At 43.1% G+C, this 15,470-nt stretch overlaps 1 protein-coding gene across 3 annotated transcripts in view; it reads left to right on the top strand.

Annotated features, from left to right (window-relative positions):
- Positions 1-15,470, top strand: part of RMC1 (regulator of MON1-CCZ1) — a 101,984-nt gene that overhangs the window by 72,085 nt on the left and 14,429 nt on the right. Inside the window, exons 1-7 of one of the 3 annotated variants that reach the window (XM_083517761.1) lie at positions 44-494; positions 3,225-3,301; positions 4,890-4,974; positions 6,139-6,195; positions 8,087-8,173; positions 8,904-9,044; positions 15,104-15,207. In XM_083517761.1, the coding sequence (XP_083373887.1) occupies positions 4,891-4,974; positions 6,139-6,195; positions 8,087-8,173; positions 8,904-9,044; positions 15,104-15,207 (473 nt within the window). In that variant the 5' untranslated portion in view covers positions 44-494; positions 3,225-3,301; position 4,890. Of the gene's footprint in view, positions 1-43; positions 495-3,224; positions 3,302-4,889; positions 4,975-6,138; positions 6,196-8,086; positions 8,174-8,903; positions 9,045-15,103; positions 15,208-15,470 lie in introns of those variants that run through there. The other 2 variants (XM_083517760.1, XM_083517762.1) reach the window with 2 other exon arrangements.

Raw genomic sequence — 15,470 nt, 5'->3', positions numbered from 1 at the left:
GAACCCGCCGGGCAGCCCGTCCCCCCCCCCGCTCCTGCCCCCATGGAACCGGCCGGTCACGCGGCTCGCTGGCGCCGCCACCCCTGGGATAGCAGGCGCCTCATAATAATAATAAATACAGCAAAGGCAGGAGCTTCCCAACTTTCCCAGACCGGCCCCTCCCTTCAGAAACAAAACCCCCAGCTGCAGCTGCAGTCTATAGCTCCAGAGCTTCTCTTGCCACTCTCTTCCTCCCGCAGTGTGGGCCCATCTTCGTGCCTTGTTTTCTCCTGGGGCTCTCCTGGGGGAGTGGGGCTCTCCTCTACCTCTCAACAGTTGCTCCGCAGGTGGGATTTTTAATGCAGGGATGAGAGGGAAAAGGGCGCTAGGCGAAATTTGAGAAAAACTTGTTTAAATGTGCAGGAAGCCCGTGGTCTTAAAAAAAATAAATCCGATGAATCTCCTCTCTTTGCCTTCCTTGGAAAGAATTGTGCTTTGTGGACCATCTTAGAAGGGTGTGTATTCCATCCACTTGCAAATCCGGATTCAGCTGTTGAAAGCCACTGCTAGAATCCAGATCTACTGGAATGGGTGGCTTCTGTAAATACTGATGATGATGTATATTTATAGCCTGGTCATCATCACATAGTTTAATCCCGGAGTGGTGAACAAACAATAGCAAATATATACACAGAAAAAAGTTGTGTGTCCATAAAGATCTATTAACTAACACACAAATTAACAACTCAGTCATGGAAACAGCCCTGGGAATTACTGTGATCCAGAGTCTTCTCAGTGAAAGAGATTTAGTGCTGTAGGCAGGCCTTGTGTGAGAATTTTGACCCACAGCTGTTGGAGCTGCAGCAAGGCTCTCCAACTTGGTTGTAGGATGGCTGCTTTTCTTTTTACAGAAAAATGGTTCCTGCAATATGTTTGAAGTAATATAACCAGTGAGATGGGTGGATGTTGGGCAGCACTGCCTATTATCTTGTGAAATGTTTGTATCTGTAAAATGACCAGGTGGAACAAGGAACTTCTTTTAATAGTTGCAAAGAAGGGGAAGTTCAGGTGCAGCTCATTGTGTCTTAGGCTGCGGGGAAACTGCCCTTACTGATGCTTTCGGTTCTACAAAAATGTTAAATGTTCAGTTCCCTCTCTGTTCTGAACATTGGCTTTTTTGGGTGTTCTTCTGGCTCTCTGGAATTAGTACTTGCTTTGCCTGGTAGGGATGTCCACATTGTTGCATCATATAGACAGTTTGCTTCAGTTTACTAATAGAACACAAATCATGCTATGGGCAGAAAGGTGAAGGCCAAATTGGGTGTCCATTTCACAATCTCTGCACCTACCATGAGTTTACCTTCAGCACTTCAATTTGCTAGCAGAGATAGTTTTTTCTTGAATCAGTTTTTTAAAGGTGCCATAAATAACTCATGAGAGAAAATTCTATCCCTTTTCTTAATGCAAGAGCGAAAACTGATATAATTTGCAATATTTTTCTTGAAAAATACAACTTCTAGTGACAATCACATGTCTGAAACACTAATTAGTGGGTGCTGTCATGTGATCTCTGTTACAGATTCTCCATGTGATTGCTTAAGTTTCTTGAACAGGCTTTGTGTGAGCTTGGTCTTAAAAACAACTGGGAATCTGAAATTTGACATCAAAGCCTGTGTTTGCCACACTGTAGCTTTGACATCTCTTTGGTCTGGTTAAACAGATATGTGCTGTGACATCCTTCTGCTGGTAATTGGACTAAACAAACAAACAAAAATTTCTCCCATGTGCGAACTGTTGCAACACACATTTGACTGTGTGTGTGCCTGTAGTTGTTGAACATTTGACACAAATTTTCACAATCTCGGAAGCACCCTTTTTAGCTGTTCATGGTTATGGACGTTGTGGCTTTTCTGTGTGTGCACAGTCTGGTTATTAGTAAACTTTTCCAATAAGCATATTGTTTGTTTAAACCATCTCTATCCTGCCTTTCTAAATGTGCCCAGGCATAAAATACATCCCAGAGCAAATAAGTACAAACAAAATAACTGTAGAAAACAGTTTCTACTTTCACTCTTGCCAACCCATTTCCTTGTCCTCACTAGCTAAAGCACTTGGGTAATTCCCTTAATGAGGCAAAGGAAGCTGCGAAACTTGAGCAGCTACTGAAAGCGCACTGCCCTTCATTCCAGCCACCCTTACCTGAATAGGAACTTGGAGCAGAGTCTTGTCTTAGCAGGCAGATAAGTGTATTTGAGGAGATGTGATCTCTGAGATGCATGTGACTTCTGACTGCCATTGAGTTCCTTGTTTTGGGTTCATAAGCTCACTGGCAGCTTGTAAAAAAATATATGCCACCACTTGCCCAAGGCCACCAACAGTTGAGTTGCAGCTTCTGCGCAATCTTTGGGAGTGGTATCATGTAAGAATGAATTATGCAACTGACATATTCTAACCTAGCATTTATCAGTAGGGAGAAGTCATTGGAAGCAAGCCTCACATTGCCCTAGTTGGGGAGGACCCATGAGCAGCATGCAAGTGGCCAAGAAGGAACTGCAACTGTTGACATTTAGAGAAAATAATGAGAATTGGTCCTTTATATTTTAAATAAAATAGTTAAACCAGTTTTTTAAATGAGTAATGCATTAAATTAAACTACATTCATAATTAGAAAGGAATACAGTGGTACCTCAAGTTACATACGCTTCAGGTTACAGACGCTTCAGGTTACAGACTCCGCTAACCCAGAAATAGAACCTTGGGTTAAGAACTTTGCTTCAGGATGAGAACATAAATCAAGTGGCAGCAGCAGGAGGCCCCATTAGCTAAAGTGGTGCTTCAGGTTAAGAACAGTTTCAGGTTAAGAATGGACCTCCGGAACGAATTAAGTTCTTAACCCGAGGTACCACTGCAATTATAAAATCTGATGTTTATCTTACTTTGAAAGTTTCTAGAGCAGTGGTTCTTAACCTTGTTAGCGTCATGGATCCCTTTGAGAATTTGATGAAAGCTATTGACCCCCTCCTGAGAAAAATGCACATAATCATATATACACAAACTTTTGCATCAATTTTTTATTTTTTTGCTCCTAGTTCATTGACCCTGTGAAGCCCATCCATGAACCACAGGTTAAGAACCATGAATGAATGAATGAATGAATTGATTTATTTCAGTCACTGACCACAGTGAGTTAAGAACCCTGTACTAAAATGAACCTAAATCTGGATATTAACTTTTTAATTACTTAGGTTTTTGCTGTTCGATCTGGTGGAGCTACTGGGGTCGTAGTTAAAGGCTTGGAAGACCGCAATCCCATCTCATTCAGGTAAATGTGCTCTAAAACAGAGTGTGTTGCTTAATCTCTTGATAGCCTGGAGTTGGGCTTTAGTTGCAGTGTCTAAGATTCTACCTTGATACAAAACACAATTTTTTTGTTGTAAGAGAAAACTGAATGCTTCTTTGAAAATGCAGATTTGTGTGACTAGTTGAGGCCACTTGTGTTTCATTTAATACACAAGACTTACAACTTTTAAAGAAATGTATACAGCCTACTCTGGCTGACTGCTTTTAGATTGTGACATACTGTATTTGGAATCATCATAGCATAAAGCTGTGGGTTCGTTATCTTTGTCATTCTGGCTGGCTCACTTCTCAGGTGTTCCTTTGAATTATAGGACCAGATAAGCAGTCTTAAGCTTCTACAGTTGAGGTGAAACATAATCTGGCCATTTATTTAAGGGATTTACATCCTGCCTTTCAGTATATGTTTCAAAGTGGTTTACAGTGAAAAATAAAACATAAAAATACAGCATTTAAAACATAGATTAAAACATCAGAAATATAAATATTAGCACCACATTCATAGCGTGAAGAGCTCCTGAATTTAAACAGATTAAATCTGGTTTCTGAAATTTAGTGATGGTGCTTTGCCTTCCAGAAAGCAGTCTTAGTGATTGGCTTGCGGTATACAGGGGTCAGGAGGTCCTTGCCTTTCGGTCTTAAGACACAACAAATTCCACTTATTTTTGTTTGTTAATAAACTTTGTGCAAAACTTAAACAAAGAAGCATCCTCCAAAAGTCCCTCTGAATAAAGAATGCTATTTGTTTCAATATAGCAGATGTCTTGTTTTTCCCCTCCCTCAGACCCCAGGGTGAGCAGGGGCAGGACTTGGTTTTAACTCCTTTCCTGATGGTTTCCTTAAGAGTGTCCCTTTACTTTCTCTTGCCATTCATTCCTTTAAGAAAAATAAATCACTGTGGGAGACACAATAGAAGGGTCAGCTAGTGTGGGGAGGTATTGCTTTTGTTAGTTACTATGGTATATATTTTTCTGTTTTCATATTGTCAACTGCCCTGTGATCCTCAGATGAAGGGCAATATAGAAATTTAATTAGTAATAATAATAATAATAATACATTTTATCCACAATACCGAGCAAATCCAGCACTCATTAACAACATAGCTGTCAACTTTTAGATTTGAAAATAAGGGATCAGCAGCCTTGAAAATAAGGGATCAGCAGCCTCACCTGTCCTAGGAACAGTCTATGGGATATCTAACAATCTGGGGAAGCAGCGGGAAACGGCGCTGGAATAAGGGAATTTCCTGCAAAAAAAGGGAAGGTTGACATCTATGATTAACAAGGGATTTGTGGCAGCAGGGAGGGCAGTGTATGTACTGGAACCTTGGTAGTATAGAGGACCTCCCCCAGCACAGACATACATGCTTTCCAACCTGCCATAATTGCAGGCATATTGCTAGTATTCGGTTATCTATTTTGTGCTTTGATTTTTGGCTTCCTGGCATAACTAGGAGCGGTGCCCACTGCGTGCATGCCTTCTGAATAATGTGTATAGGTTTGCTGTGTAAAATGGCCATAAATTATCTCCTCTGACAATTTATTGTTTCATAGAATGGAAGACAAAGGGGAAGTGAAGTGCATCAAATTTTCTTTGGGCAACAAAATATTGGCTGTCCAGAGAACATCGAAGAATGTGGTAAGAAATTGCAAGTTTTAAAAAATAACTCAGATAGTCAAGCACAATGAAATGTAGACTAATAGAGTAGCTGATAATGTTAATACAGTTACTGTGGCTTAGAAGTACAGTGATAGCTCGGTTTACAAACTTAATCCATTCCGGAAGTCCGTTCTTAAACCAAAACCGTTCTTAAACCAAGGGCGCTTTCCCTAATGAGGCATCCCACCATCAGTGCCCTTCCACCGTTCAGATTCTGTTCTTAGACCAAGGTAAAGTTCTCAAACCAAGACACTATTTCTGGTTTTGCTGAGTTTGTAAACCAAATCTTTCTTAAACCAAGGGTCCACTGTAATTAGGGAAAGGAAGATTAAAGAAACTTGATCGAATTGAGCCTCTTGGGTTTTATTTCTTTATTCTATTTAAACCTCTGTCTAGGGGCATGTGGGAGTGTTTATAGCCATTTCTTTTGTCCTTGGTGGCTGATGTCTTGTAATGGGTTCTCTGCAGGGTTTTTTTCTTTTATTTTGTATTAATATATTTACTATTAGCTTACCCTGAGTGCAACTGCAGCTCTGGAGGCAAGAGCTTGGGATCCGAATTATGACAGTATTATGACTCACCATTACATTTGTCTGTAAATAATTTTCTCCTTTACATTTCTTCAGTGTCTTGAACAGTATTGCATTCCATGGCCAATTAAAGTTTAGGGAGCATTTAGGTGGAAAGTAGGATATTAAAACAGAAAAGAAGCTCTTAGATGCCTGTCTTAATTTACGAAGAAGAGAGATTCAAGTATATTAATAGTCTTGCTCTATGCAGTTAGGTGTGCCTAAGCCATGGGTAGGCAAACTAAGGCCCGGGGCCCAGATCCGGCCCAATTACCTTCTAAATCCGGCCCACGGACGGTCTGGGAATCAGTGTGTTTTTACATGAGTAGAATGTGTCCTTTTATTTAAAATGCATCTCTGGGTTATTTGTGGGGCATAGGAATTTGTTCATCCCCCCCCAAAAAAAATATAGTCTGGCCCCCCACAAGGTCTGAGGAACAGTGGACTGGCCCCCTGCTGAAAAAGTTTGCTGACCCCTGGCTAAGTCAATTAAAATCAGTGAGCTTAGATGTACCTAACACTGTGTGGTTTCAGCCTACGTGTTTCTTAATTGCTGCTTTTCTTGTTGTTCTAGGACTTTCTGAACTTCATTCCAGACTTCCCACAGATAGAATATACTCAAGAATGCAAGGTACATTTAAACAAATACTAAGTTAACTTAGTTAAACCAAGTTAACTTTTTAAAATATTGTAACCTCCATTAACCTTCAGTTTGCTGGTTCATAAAAAAGTTTCAAAATGCAGAATGGAGTCATCTCACTTTTATGCTGCTATTGTAGTTCTTCAGAATGCTTTAGGTTCTAGTTGACCACTAACACCAGTATTCTTGTCTTTAAAAATAATGTTGACCATCAGCAAGGTTTAGCCAGAAGCTCTCATTTTACAGTGATGAACATTGGGAGGTGAGGAGGAGAAAGCTTGTTCATTTAAGTGGATCAGATTTCATAGTTGGAAGTATTAAAATCCCCAAATCCGTTCTTGAACAAGCAGTAGAAAGTAACAAAGAATTCCCAAGCATGTATAGTAAACAGTTCTCTTTCAAGAGGCAGAGCCCTTCTGCTTTTTTAGGAACCTCTCTTGCTTATAATCCATTTTGGAAAGTACTCAGCCACTTCATGAGATTGCAGTGCAGATAATCTACCCTTGAAGTGCAGTTTCTCTTCCCATTTAGTTAGTCTTGCAATCTGTTCTGAAACATTTATTCAATGTAAGCACGTGATAAAATTTCAGTTATCCTATCTTGAAAAAGCTAGCTCACTGTGCTGATGTTCATAGTGATATGAATCAATTCTTCCCATATTTCTCCAAAATCCAGTTTTGTAATTTACCTGTTTGAGTGGATTCAGGAAACCACTAACTCTGTGCAAACAGCTATCCTAGCTCATGCTGTCCCATGTCTCTTCATCATGTGTTCTTGAATGCATGGAGAGGGTAGTCTGAACTGTGCTTGTGCACATGCAATTTTTCTCATAGAACCTACATCCATGTGATAAATTCTAATTATGTGAAGCAGCTTTTAGAGTCCCTGTGAAAGAGTCCAATACAGCAGTTTTCTGTTGTTGGTGTTCTTGATGAATTTCCTCACCTTTCTGCAAAAGTACACAAGACTATTCTGTGATTCTGGTGTCTCTGACACATGGCTGACCAACTTTTCCTGAAAACCTCAAGACTGCTTGTAGGTGTTTTCTAATGCTCCAGTCAATCTTTTGTAGTTTAAGCCTATTGCTTCTTGTGTGATCCTTAGTGAGCAGTGTGATTAGCATGCAACAAACATTCTCCTGTTATTTTTTATATTTCTTAAACCTAGCAACTGATGCAGAATATTTCAATCCCCCCACAACTCAGGCGATTAGAATTAATTCAGATTAATTTTGCTTTGTCCATTTTTCACCATGCTTCTAGTCATTTGGACTGGAGCATTATGAGTAACATCTAGCACAGATAGTTACAGATACAAGTAACATATACAACATTATGATTTGCATGACTGACATTGGATGCCTTTGCTTAAGATGTGTGGATTTGCAATTTTTTGTGAGAGGGTGATGAGATAGCCATGTTATCAGATGTCCTGTTTTACAGTATAACTGCTACAAATCTTCTCTGAATATTTCAGTTGCATTTGAAAGCTTAATGTTGCAATGAACTTAGTAGAATTTGCTCTGAGTGTGCATGCATAGGATGAGATTCTAAGTTTAGTTTCATATTTATTTATTATAAACTAAGCTTTAGGATGCTTGACAAGGCTATATGATAATATAATACTTGTATTTGCATAGTGACAAACATGCAGAATGTACTGTATATGATAAAATATTGTCAATGAGGATTCATATTTGCTTGGAAGCTTTACTTGCACATCACAAGCACTTGTGACACTCTTGAACGTGGGGGCCTCCTTTCTAGATTTACTGCTGGAACTGAAACATGTAAACTAGAACAGGAGACCCATGATAATTCTGCCTTAAATGAACTTGTATGCATATTTGCCTATTTCAACTGAATGTTGTTTGCTGTTAAAGACCAAGAATGCCAACATTTTAGGATTCTGCTGGACAGGCTCTGCAGAAATCGTCTTCATAACAGATCAGGGAATTGAATTTTATCAGGTAAGAAAAACAATCTGATCTCCTTTCTTTTAAGTATGTTACGTTGTTCTGCCATATTTGCTCTGTTTTAAAGGCCAAGTGACATTTCAGTGCCAGATGAGCTAAATCCTGTAATTTTGTGTTTGGCTTTTGAAATTTAAATTTTCCTTTCCACACTTAAGTAATCCCATATTGGTGAAGAAGGAAATGAATATTCTAATAGAATACTGCAGGAAAGATCTATCAGCAGTGCTCCCAATTCTAAGCAGTTAGTGGGACCACAGGAAGGGCCTCCCCTCCAGATCGCAAGACTTGAGGTGATGGATGTTGGGAGAGGCTCTCCTTAAAGTATTTGTGTCAGGGCTTTATATCATAATGTCAGTACATCTAATTGGCCTCAGTAGCATATAGGGAGCCAGTGCAGCTGCTTGAAGAATCAGTGTTACCTGATTCCACTTTGATACACAACTGACATCTGAAGGCAGCTCTGTTTAGGGAAGTTTTAATGTTTGATGCTGTGTATTGTGTTTTTAATATTTGGTTGAAAGCCACCCAGATGAACGGGGTACAAATATATTATTATTATTATCATCATCATCATCATCATCATCACACAACTCAGAAGTTTTGACAACCAGATTCTGCACATGCCATCTGCCCACCTAGAGCAAATTTAAATATTTCTTAGGATTAGCAACTGTAAAATATATTGCATTTTTGGAAATATACTGGAATTTGTTTGTGTCTTCAGGTGTTACCAGAGAAGCGAATTTTAAAACTTTTGAAGAGTCAGAATATCAACGTAAATTGGTACATGTACTGTCCTGAGAGTTCCGTAATTCTTCTGTCTACCACAGTTCTTGGAAATGTTCTACAGCCGTTCTATTTTAAGGTAATAGTAGTAGTCGAGTTTCCAGTGTTATCATCCACATTGCTTTACTTAGCTGCTCAGAGAGCTTTTTAAAACTATGCTGCGTTTCATTACATTCCCTTGCCTTTCATTTGCTCCCAAATATACACACCTTTCCTACTGCCTTTGGTTTTAAGCTTGGCTATGTTTTATATGGCATTTGGAGGTGCTGTTTGTATGCTCTGGTCAGCAAATGGTTTATCTGGAAGACAGTTTTGTGAGGAGGGTGTGTGTGTGTGTGTTGGAACTTGGAAGCATCATGGAGCTGCAGCAAATCTCTACTTCTTTTCATATATCTGTGAAGAGAACCTGAGCTTACAGGGTTAAACAGCTCAGAGTGTACGCCCTGCCTACTGTTGGGAGGAGGGAGACTCTCCGTCATTTCCGAGTCTCTCAAGTCTTTGTTCTCTCTACTTTCGCTTTTGAGGAGAGTGGACGTGTTTTCACGATGCTGTTCGACAATGGATAGTCTGCTGTAAATAAAACTGCTTTTAGCTGCTAAGATCCTGCGTGGACTTTATTTAGCACACTGAAGAAAGCACTTAAGCTTACAGCTTTCTCTAACCGCTGCTGCTGCTTAACTCTGCGTTTTTGCTCAGAGCATCGGAATGTGGCCTTTGAAGTCCGAGGCCTGGCCGAGGGGGTGCACAGGCGGAGCGGGCTGGACTCCAAGCTTTATCTGAGCAATAAATCAATCACCTTATCTAAGAGGTTATGGACGTCAGTTACTGCAATTAGAGAAAGCTTTGAAGTGCTGTGTGTAAAGGCTGTGAAGCTGAGAAGCTGCTGTTTTTGCTGCCGGAGGAAAAGTCCTGCTTTGAGGCTCTGCCTGGGATAACGCAGGGAGGCTAGCTGCAAGCTGTGTGCTGCAAGCTGTGTGCTGCAAAGGGACGCCGGAGGCCTATCCTCGGAGCTGGCTGGTACGCGTGAGTACTTCAAAGCCCCAATGGGAGCACTGGGGGAGGAGATGGCTGAGCTCCAGGACTTTTATGATGTCCCATTTGAAAAACTCACAACCCAGTCCTGGGAAATCTGGGTTAGAAGAATAAGGGGGTGGTTTTTGGCCACAGGGCTCTGGAGCATAGCCCAGAAGGAGCCGGCCCCACCCATGCCTGTTGCTGCTGAGGATGGCGCAGCAGACCTGGAGGCTGCTTTGCTGGAAGATAGAGAGCAGAGGATGCAAAGAGAGCTCTGCATGTTGAGAGCAAGTGTGGACGCTATGCTGTTGCCCCACCTGGAGGGCGTTGAGTCGGCTCAAGCCGCCTGGCAGGTGCTGAGGAGTCTGTGTGATAGCTCAGCAGGAGCCCAGGGCCGGGAGAAAGCCGAGAGCAGGGAGGAAGCCGAGAGCCCAGAGGGGGCTGCTGGCCATGTTCCTGAAGTTACAGCTGGGAGTAGCTGCTTTGTCTCCGAGGGGCCGTGTGATGTTGAGGCCTACAACCAGAGTGCTGGGGAGCGTGCAGGCCCAGGCTGTGCACCCAAAGGTGGGGGTGCTGGGAACGCAGAAATGGCTGAAGAGGGAGCTGTGAGAGCTTTTGCTACGCGTCGCTGTTATCGCTGTGGCTCCCCCTCCCATCTGGTGAGAGAATGTCCAGTGGAGGCACAGGAACAGCCGAAGGCCGTCTCCCGTAGCAACCAGATAAAGGGCTCTTCTTCAAAGCGTGGGAAAGGCAAGCCGAAGGCAGCTGGCAGAGACACTGAACATAAACATTTGGCAGCGTCTATGGCTACAGTCAAGAGTTGTCAACAGGATGCTGTGCTGGCTTTTGTCATAGACAGTGGAGCTTCCCATCATCTCGTGCCATCTGCAGGCTTTCTGGAGAACTGCACCTCTGTAACTTCTGGGAAGACTGTCTGTTTAGCAGATGGGACTAGACACCCACTCACGCAGACTGGCTCACTGTTTTGTTCTTTCTTACAGGGTTCAATCCAAGCTTTTGTTGTTCCAGGACTGTCCTGCGCATTGCTGTCTGTCAGCGCACTTCTTGCTGAGAACTACAGAGTGTGTTTTGAAGACAATAAGTGCTCTATTTCTAAGAATGGACAGCACCTAGTTAGTGTTGAATGTAAAGACAGGTTGTTTGTATTGAATGCTTCTTTTGCAGGTCCAGGTGACACGGAGGAGGCTCAAGCACAGTGTGCCAACGTTCCAGTTCATGATGCGTGTGCTCACCTCTGGCACAGACGCATGGCACACGTGTCCTGGGGGTCAGTGAAAAAGATCCCAGAGTGTACGCAAGGGTGCAAAATGAAATCATGTGCTAAGTTTCTAGATTGCAGAGCGTGCAAGTCCGCAAAGGTGAAAACGTGCACATACCCAAGGTCTGAGAGGGTGACCACTAGGGCTTTTCAGTTAATTCATGCAGATTTGTGTGGGCCGATGTCTGTGACCAGTATGGGAGGAGCCAAATATGCGCTGGTTCTGATTGATGACCATACGCGCAACTCCTGGACCTTCACGATTGGACACAAAAGTGAAGCTGCACCGCTAATCAAAGACTGGATTGCGGCTGTGGAACTGCAGTTTTCCACACGGGTGCAAAACTTTCAGAGCGATCGTGGTGGGGAGTTCACCGGGTCTGCACTGCAAAGTTTCTTCCGCAAAAAGGGGATTCAACACAGGTTGACTTCTCCGCACAGTCCCCAACAGAACGGGATTGCAGAAAGACGGAACAGGACTCTAGGGGAGATGTCCGCAGCTCTTTTGTTTGATGCCGGGCTCCCACAGCGTTTTTGGGGAGAGGCTTGGCGAACGGCCAACTTTGTTTTGAACAGGTCGTTCAATTCAGTGGTAGGTGACACCCCGTACTTTTTGCTACATGGAAAGCAACCCAAAGTTCACTATTTTCGCGTTTTTGGTTGTGAAGCGTGGGTTTTGATACCAAAAGCCAAACGCAAGAAAGGTGAACCCAAGTCCCAGAAGATGATTTTTTGTGGGTATGAGCCAGGGACCAAGGGGTGGAGGTTTGCGTATCCGTCAGGGAATCAGTCCAGGATTCTGCTCAGCAACAGTGCTGAATTCTGTGAGCAGAGTGGCTGGGCAAGGATACATGGGAATCCTGACATCCTGTCAGAGAGTCTGCTTGACTCTGCTGATGAAGAAGAGGAAGAGGTTGAACCTGCTACTGAGGCTCAGAGTCCAGACCCAGTACAGGCAGAGGGGAGAACTTCTCCCAAGACTGTGAAGATTGAGCAACGCAGTGCTCCATCTTCCCCCACAGGTTCGGCTGAGAAGTCCAGAAGGCGCAGTAAGTCAGAGGGGGAATTCTCTGATGCCAAGGACGTTCTGGCTGGCCCTAGTGGGTCAGAGGGGGTTCCTGAAGTAGTGCTGCGTCGATCAACTCGGACGACCAAGGGGAAACCTCCTGATAGGTTTGCCGTCACTAGCGTGTGGGTCGGAATGGCACAGTGTGAACCCGAGAGTTTTGAGGATGTTCAGAAACTGCCTCAGGAAGAAGCCAGAAAATGGCATGAGGCGATGCAGAAGGAAATGAACTCAATGGAGTCGCTAGGTGTGTTCTCCCTCACGAAGTTGCCGGTGGGCAAAAAGGCAGTGGGTAGCCGCTGGGTTTACCGTCTTAAGCCCACAGCGACAGGAGAACCGCAGTATAAGGCCAGATTAGTGGCGAGAGGATTCACGCAGCGCAGGGGGTTGCATTATACGGAAGTTTATGCTCCCACCTGTAGGAGTGAATCTCTACGTTTGCTCTTGGCCATTGCTGCACAAAGAGGGTTGCTGGTGCATCACTTTGATGTGGATGTTGCTTACTTGAACTCAGACCTCCAGGAGGATCTGTACATGCTTCCTCCTCCAGGGTTTGAGGGCAATGAGCAAGGTACTGTGTGGAAACTTCACAAGTCAATTTACGGCCTGAAGCAGTCGGCCAGGAATTGGAACTTGTGCCTGATTGAAGCTTTGGAGAAGCTAGGTTTCAGGAAGAGTCTTGCTGACAGTTGCCTGTTCCTAAGAGGATCAGGAGACTCACAGGAACTGATTTTGTTTTATGTTGATGACATCATCCATATTGGAAAGGCAGACAAACAGGTACAGAAGTTTGCCAAAGAGCTTGGGAAGCGGTTTCAGCTCAAGAACCTGGGTGCAGTAAAGATCTACCTAGGTGTCCAGATAGCGAGAACTGAGGATGGTAGCTTCTTGCTCAGTCAGAAAGGCAAGATTGAGCAGTTGCTTGAGAAGTTCAGAATGTCCGATTGTGCAGGAGTTCGGACACCCATGGAGACGAACTTCGTGAAAGATAGCCAGCAAGCAGAAAGTGCCGAGTTCGAGAATGCTGATCTCTTTCAGTCAGCTCTAGGTAGTCTGTTGTATCTATCCCAATGGAGCAGACCAGACATTGCCTTTGCTACCAACCTGCTAAGTAGGGAAGCGTCAAAGCCCAGTGTGAGTGCTTGGCACGGTATCAAGCGGGTACTGCGCTACCTGCAGCATACCAAAGACTTCTGTCTTAAGCTGCCAGCTGAAGGTGAGTCGAAGCTCACATGCTAGGCGGACAGTGACTGGGCGAATTTGCAGGACCGCAAGTCTGTGTCTGGATTGGTGGTAAAGTTTGGGAAGTCACTAATTGGGTGGAAGTCCCGGAAGCAAAGTCTCATTGCGCTGTCTTCTACTGAGGCTGAATTCAGCGCACTGTCAGATTTGTGCCGGGAACTAGAGTTCTATAGATGCTTGGTGCAAGAGATCTTTGGGGATTGTAGCTTGCCCATCACGGTTTGGGAAGACAATCAACCTTGTTTGAAATTGGCTGAATCTGCGCAATTTAAGGCCAGAACCAAGCATCTGGACATACGTTTCCAAAATGTGTGTCAGAGTGTTCAGTCAGGTTTGATACGGCTGAAGTATTGTGCCAGTCACAATAACTTGGCCGATGGATTTACCAAACCTTTAAGCTTCCAGCGTCATGGGGAGTTTTGTGGTGGTTTGGAGTTGGGGGTAAGTTCTGTACATACTTTCCCCACAGTAGCGCAGGACGAGAGGGGGTGTGAAGAGAACCTGAGCTTACAGGGTTAAACAGCTCAGAGTGTACGCCCTGCCTACTGTTGGGAGGAGGGAGACTCTCCGTCATTTCCGAGTCTCTCAAGTCTTTGTTCTCTCTACTTTCGCTTTTGAGGAGAGTGGACGTGTTTTCACGATGCTGTTCGACAATGGATAGTCTGCTGTAAATAAAACTGCTTTTAGCTGCTAAGATCCTGCGTGGACTTTATTTAGCACACTGAAGAAAGCACTTAAGCTTTCTCTAACCGCTGCTGCTGCTTAACTCTGCGTTTTTGCTCAGAGCATCGGAATGTGGCCTTTGAAGTCCGAGGCCTGGCCGAGGGGGTGCACAGGCGGAGCGGGCTGGACTCCAAGCTTTATCTGAGCAATAAATCAATCACCTTATCTAAGAATATCTACCATCTGTCCCCAGAATTTATGAAAAACACACCTTCTATTCAGCACCTGCTTTGACCTGTAGAATTTTTTTTATGTTGTCAAGATTTCAAAGGAAAAGTCTCCAGTAAAACATGTCAGAAGTCAGTCATAATGTATAACTTTTGTTTTAACCCCATGACTTAATTTCCTTTCCCCCAAAGATGAGGTTTTTGTAAGTTGATTTTGTAAGGTCACAGCTGCAAATTAATTTTGAGAAAAAACTGTAAGGTGGGCGGGGGGCGGACAGATTCAGTCCCAGCAGAATATTTTTAGATGACAAAGTACCTTGGACATTTTCTAGCTTCAGTTTGTGCTAGCTTACTTAATAGTTAATGTTGGAATATTAAGTAGCGAAATGGATGCCTCGGATAGGTTATTTAATGAACAGTTCACTCAATCATAAACCTATTTTTGTGGATCATTAAAATCAACGAGTATAATCTTAAGTTGCAAATTTAGAATTGCAAGTTTAAAACTTCATTTTACTGCTTGGTACTGGGCACGCTCAAGTTTCTGCGAGAAAATATTATAGGCTGGGATAATTTTTATGAAAACCATCAGAGGAACCACATAGAATTAGAATTATATGCAACCCTTTCAACATGCTTTCTTCTAGGGTGGAACTATGTCAAAGCTGTCCAAGTTTGAAATTGAATTACCTGCAGCTCCAAAGGCGTCCAAACTCAGTCTTTCTGAAAGAGATATTGCTATGGCTACAATGTAAGTATTATCGTTGGGGGTTTTTTACCTCTGTTTAGATTTATGTTCTAAAATGTGGACATGTTGATCTTAATATCTCTTCCTTTTTTTCTTTCTTACTAAGCAATTGGTTTGCTCTACGGTTCTGTTTCCTAAGAGAGGATGTGAAATAGCTACAGATAACAGCCACTTTCTAAGCCCACTTATTTCAATGGACAAAGGAAAGAAGAAACTTAAAATGTACACAGCAGAGCAAGTTACTGAAGCCTAGTTTGTTTTGAATT

This window comes from Podarcis liolepis, assembly GCF_965112155.1.
Source record: "Podarcis liolepis genome assembly, chromosome: 8".
Classification (NCBI taxonomy): domain Eukaryota; kingdom Metazoa; phylum Chordata; class Lepidosauria; order Squamata; family Lacertidae; genus Podarcis; species Podarcis liolepis.
This window is presented reverse-complemented; position numbering and strand designations above follow the sequence as displayed.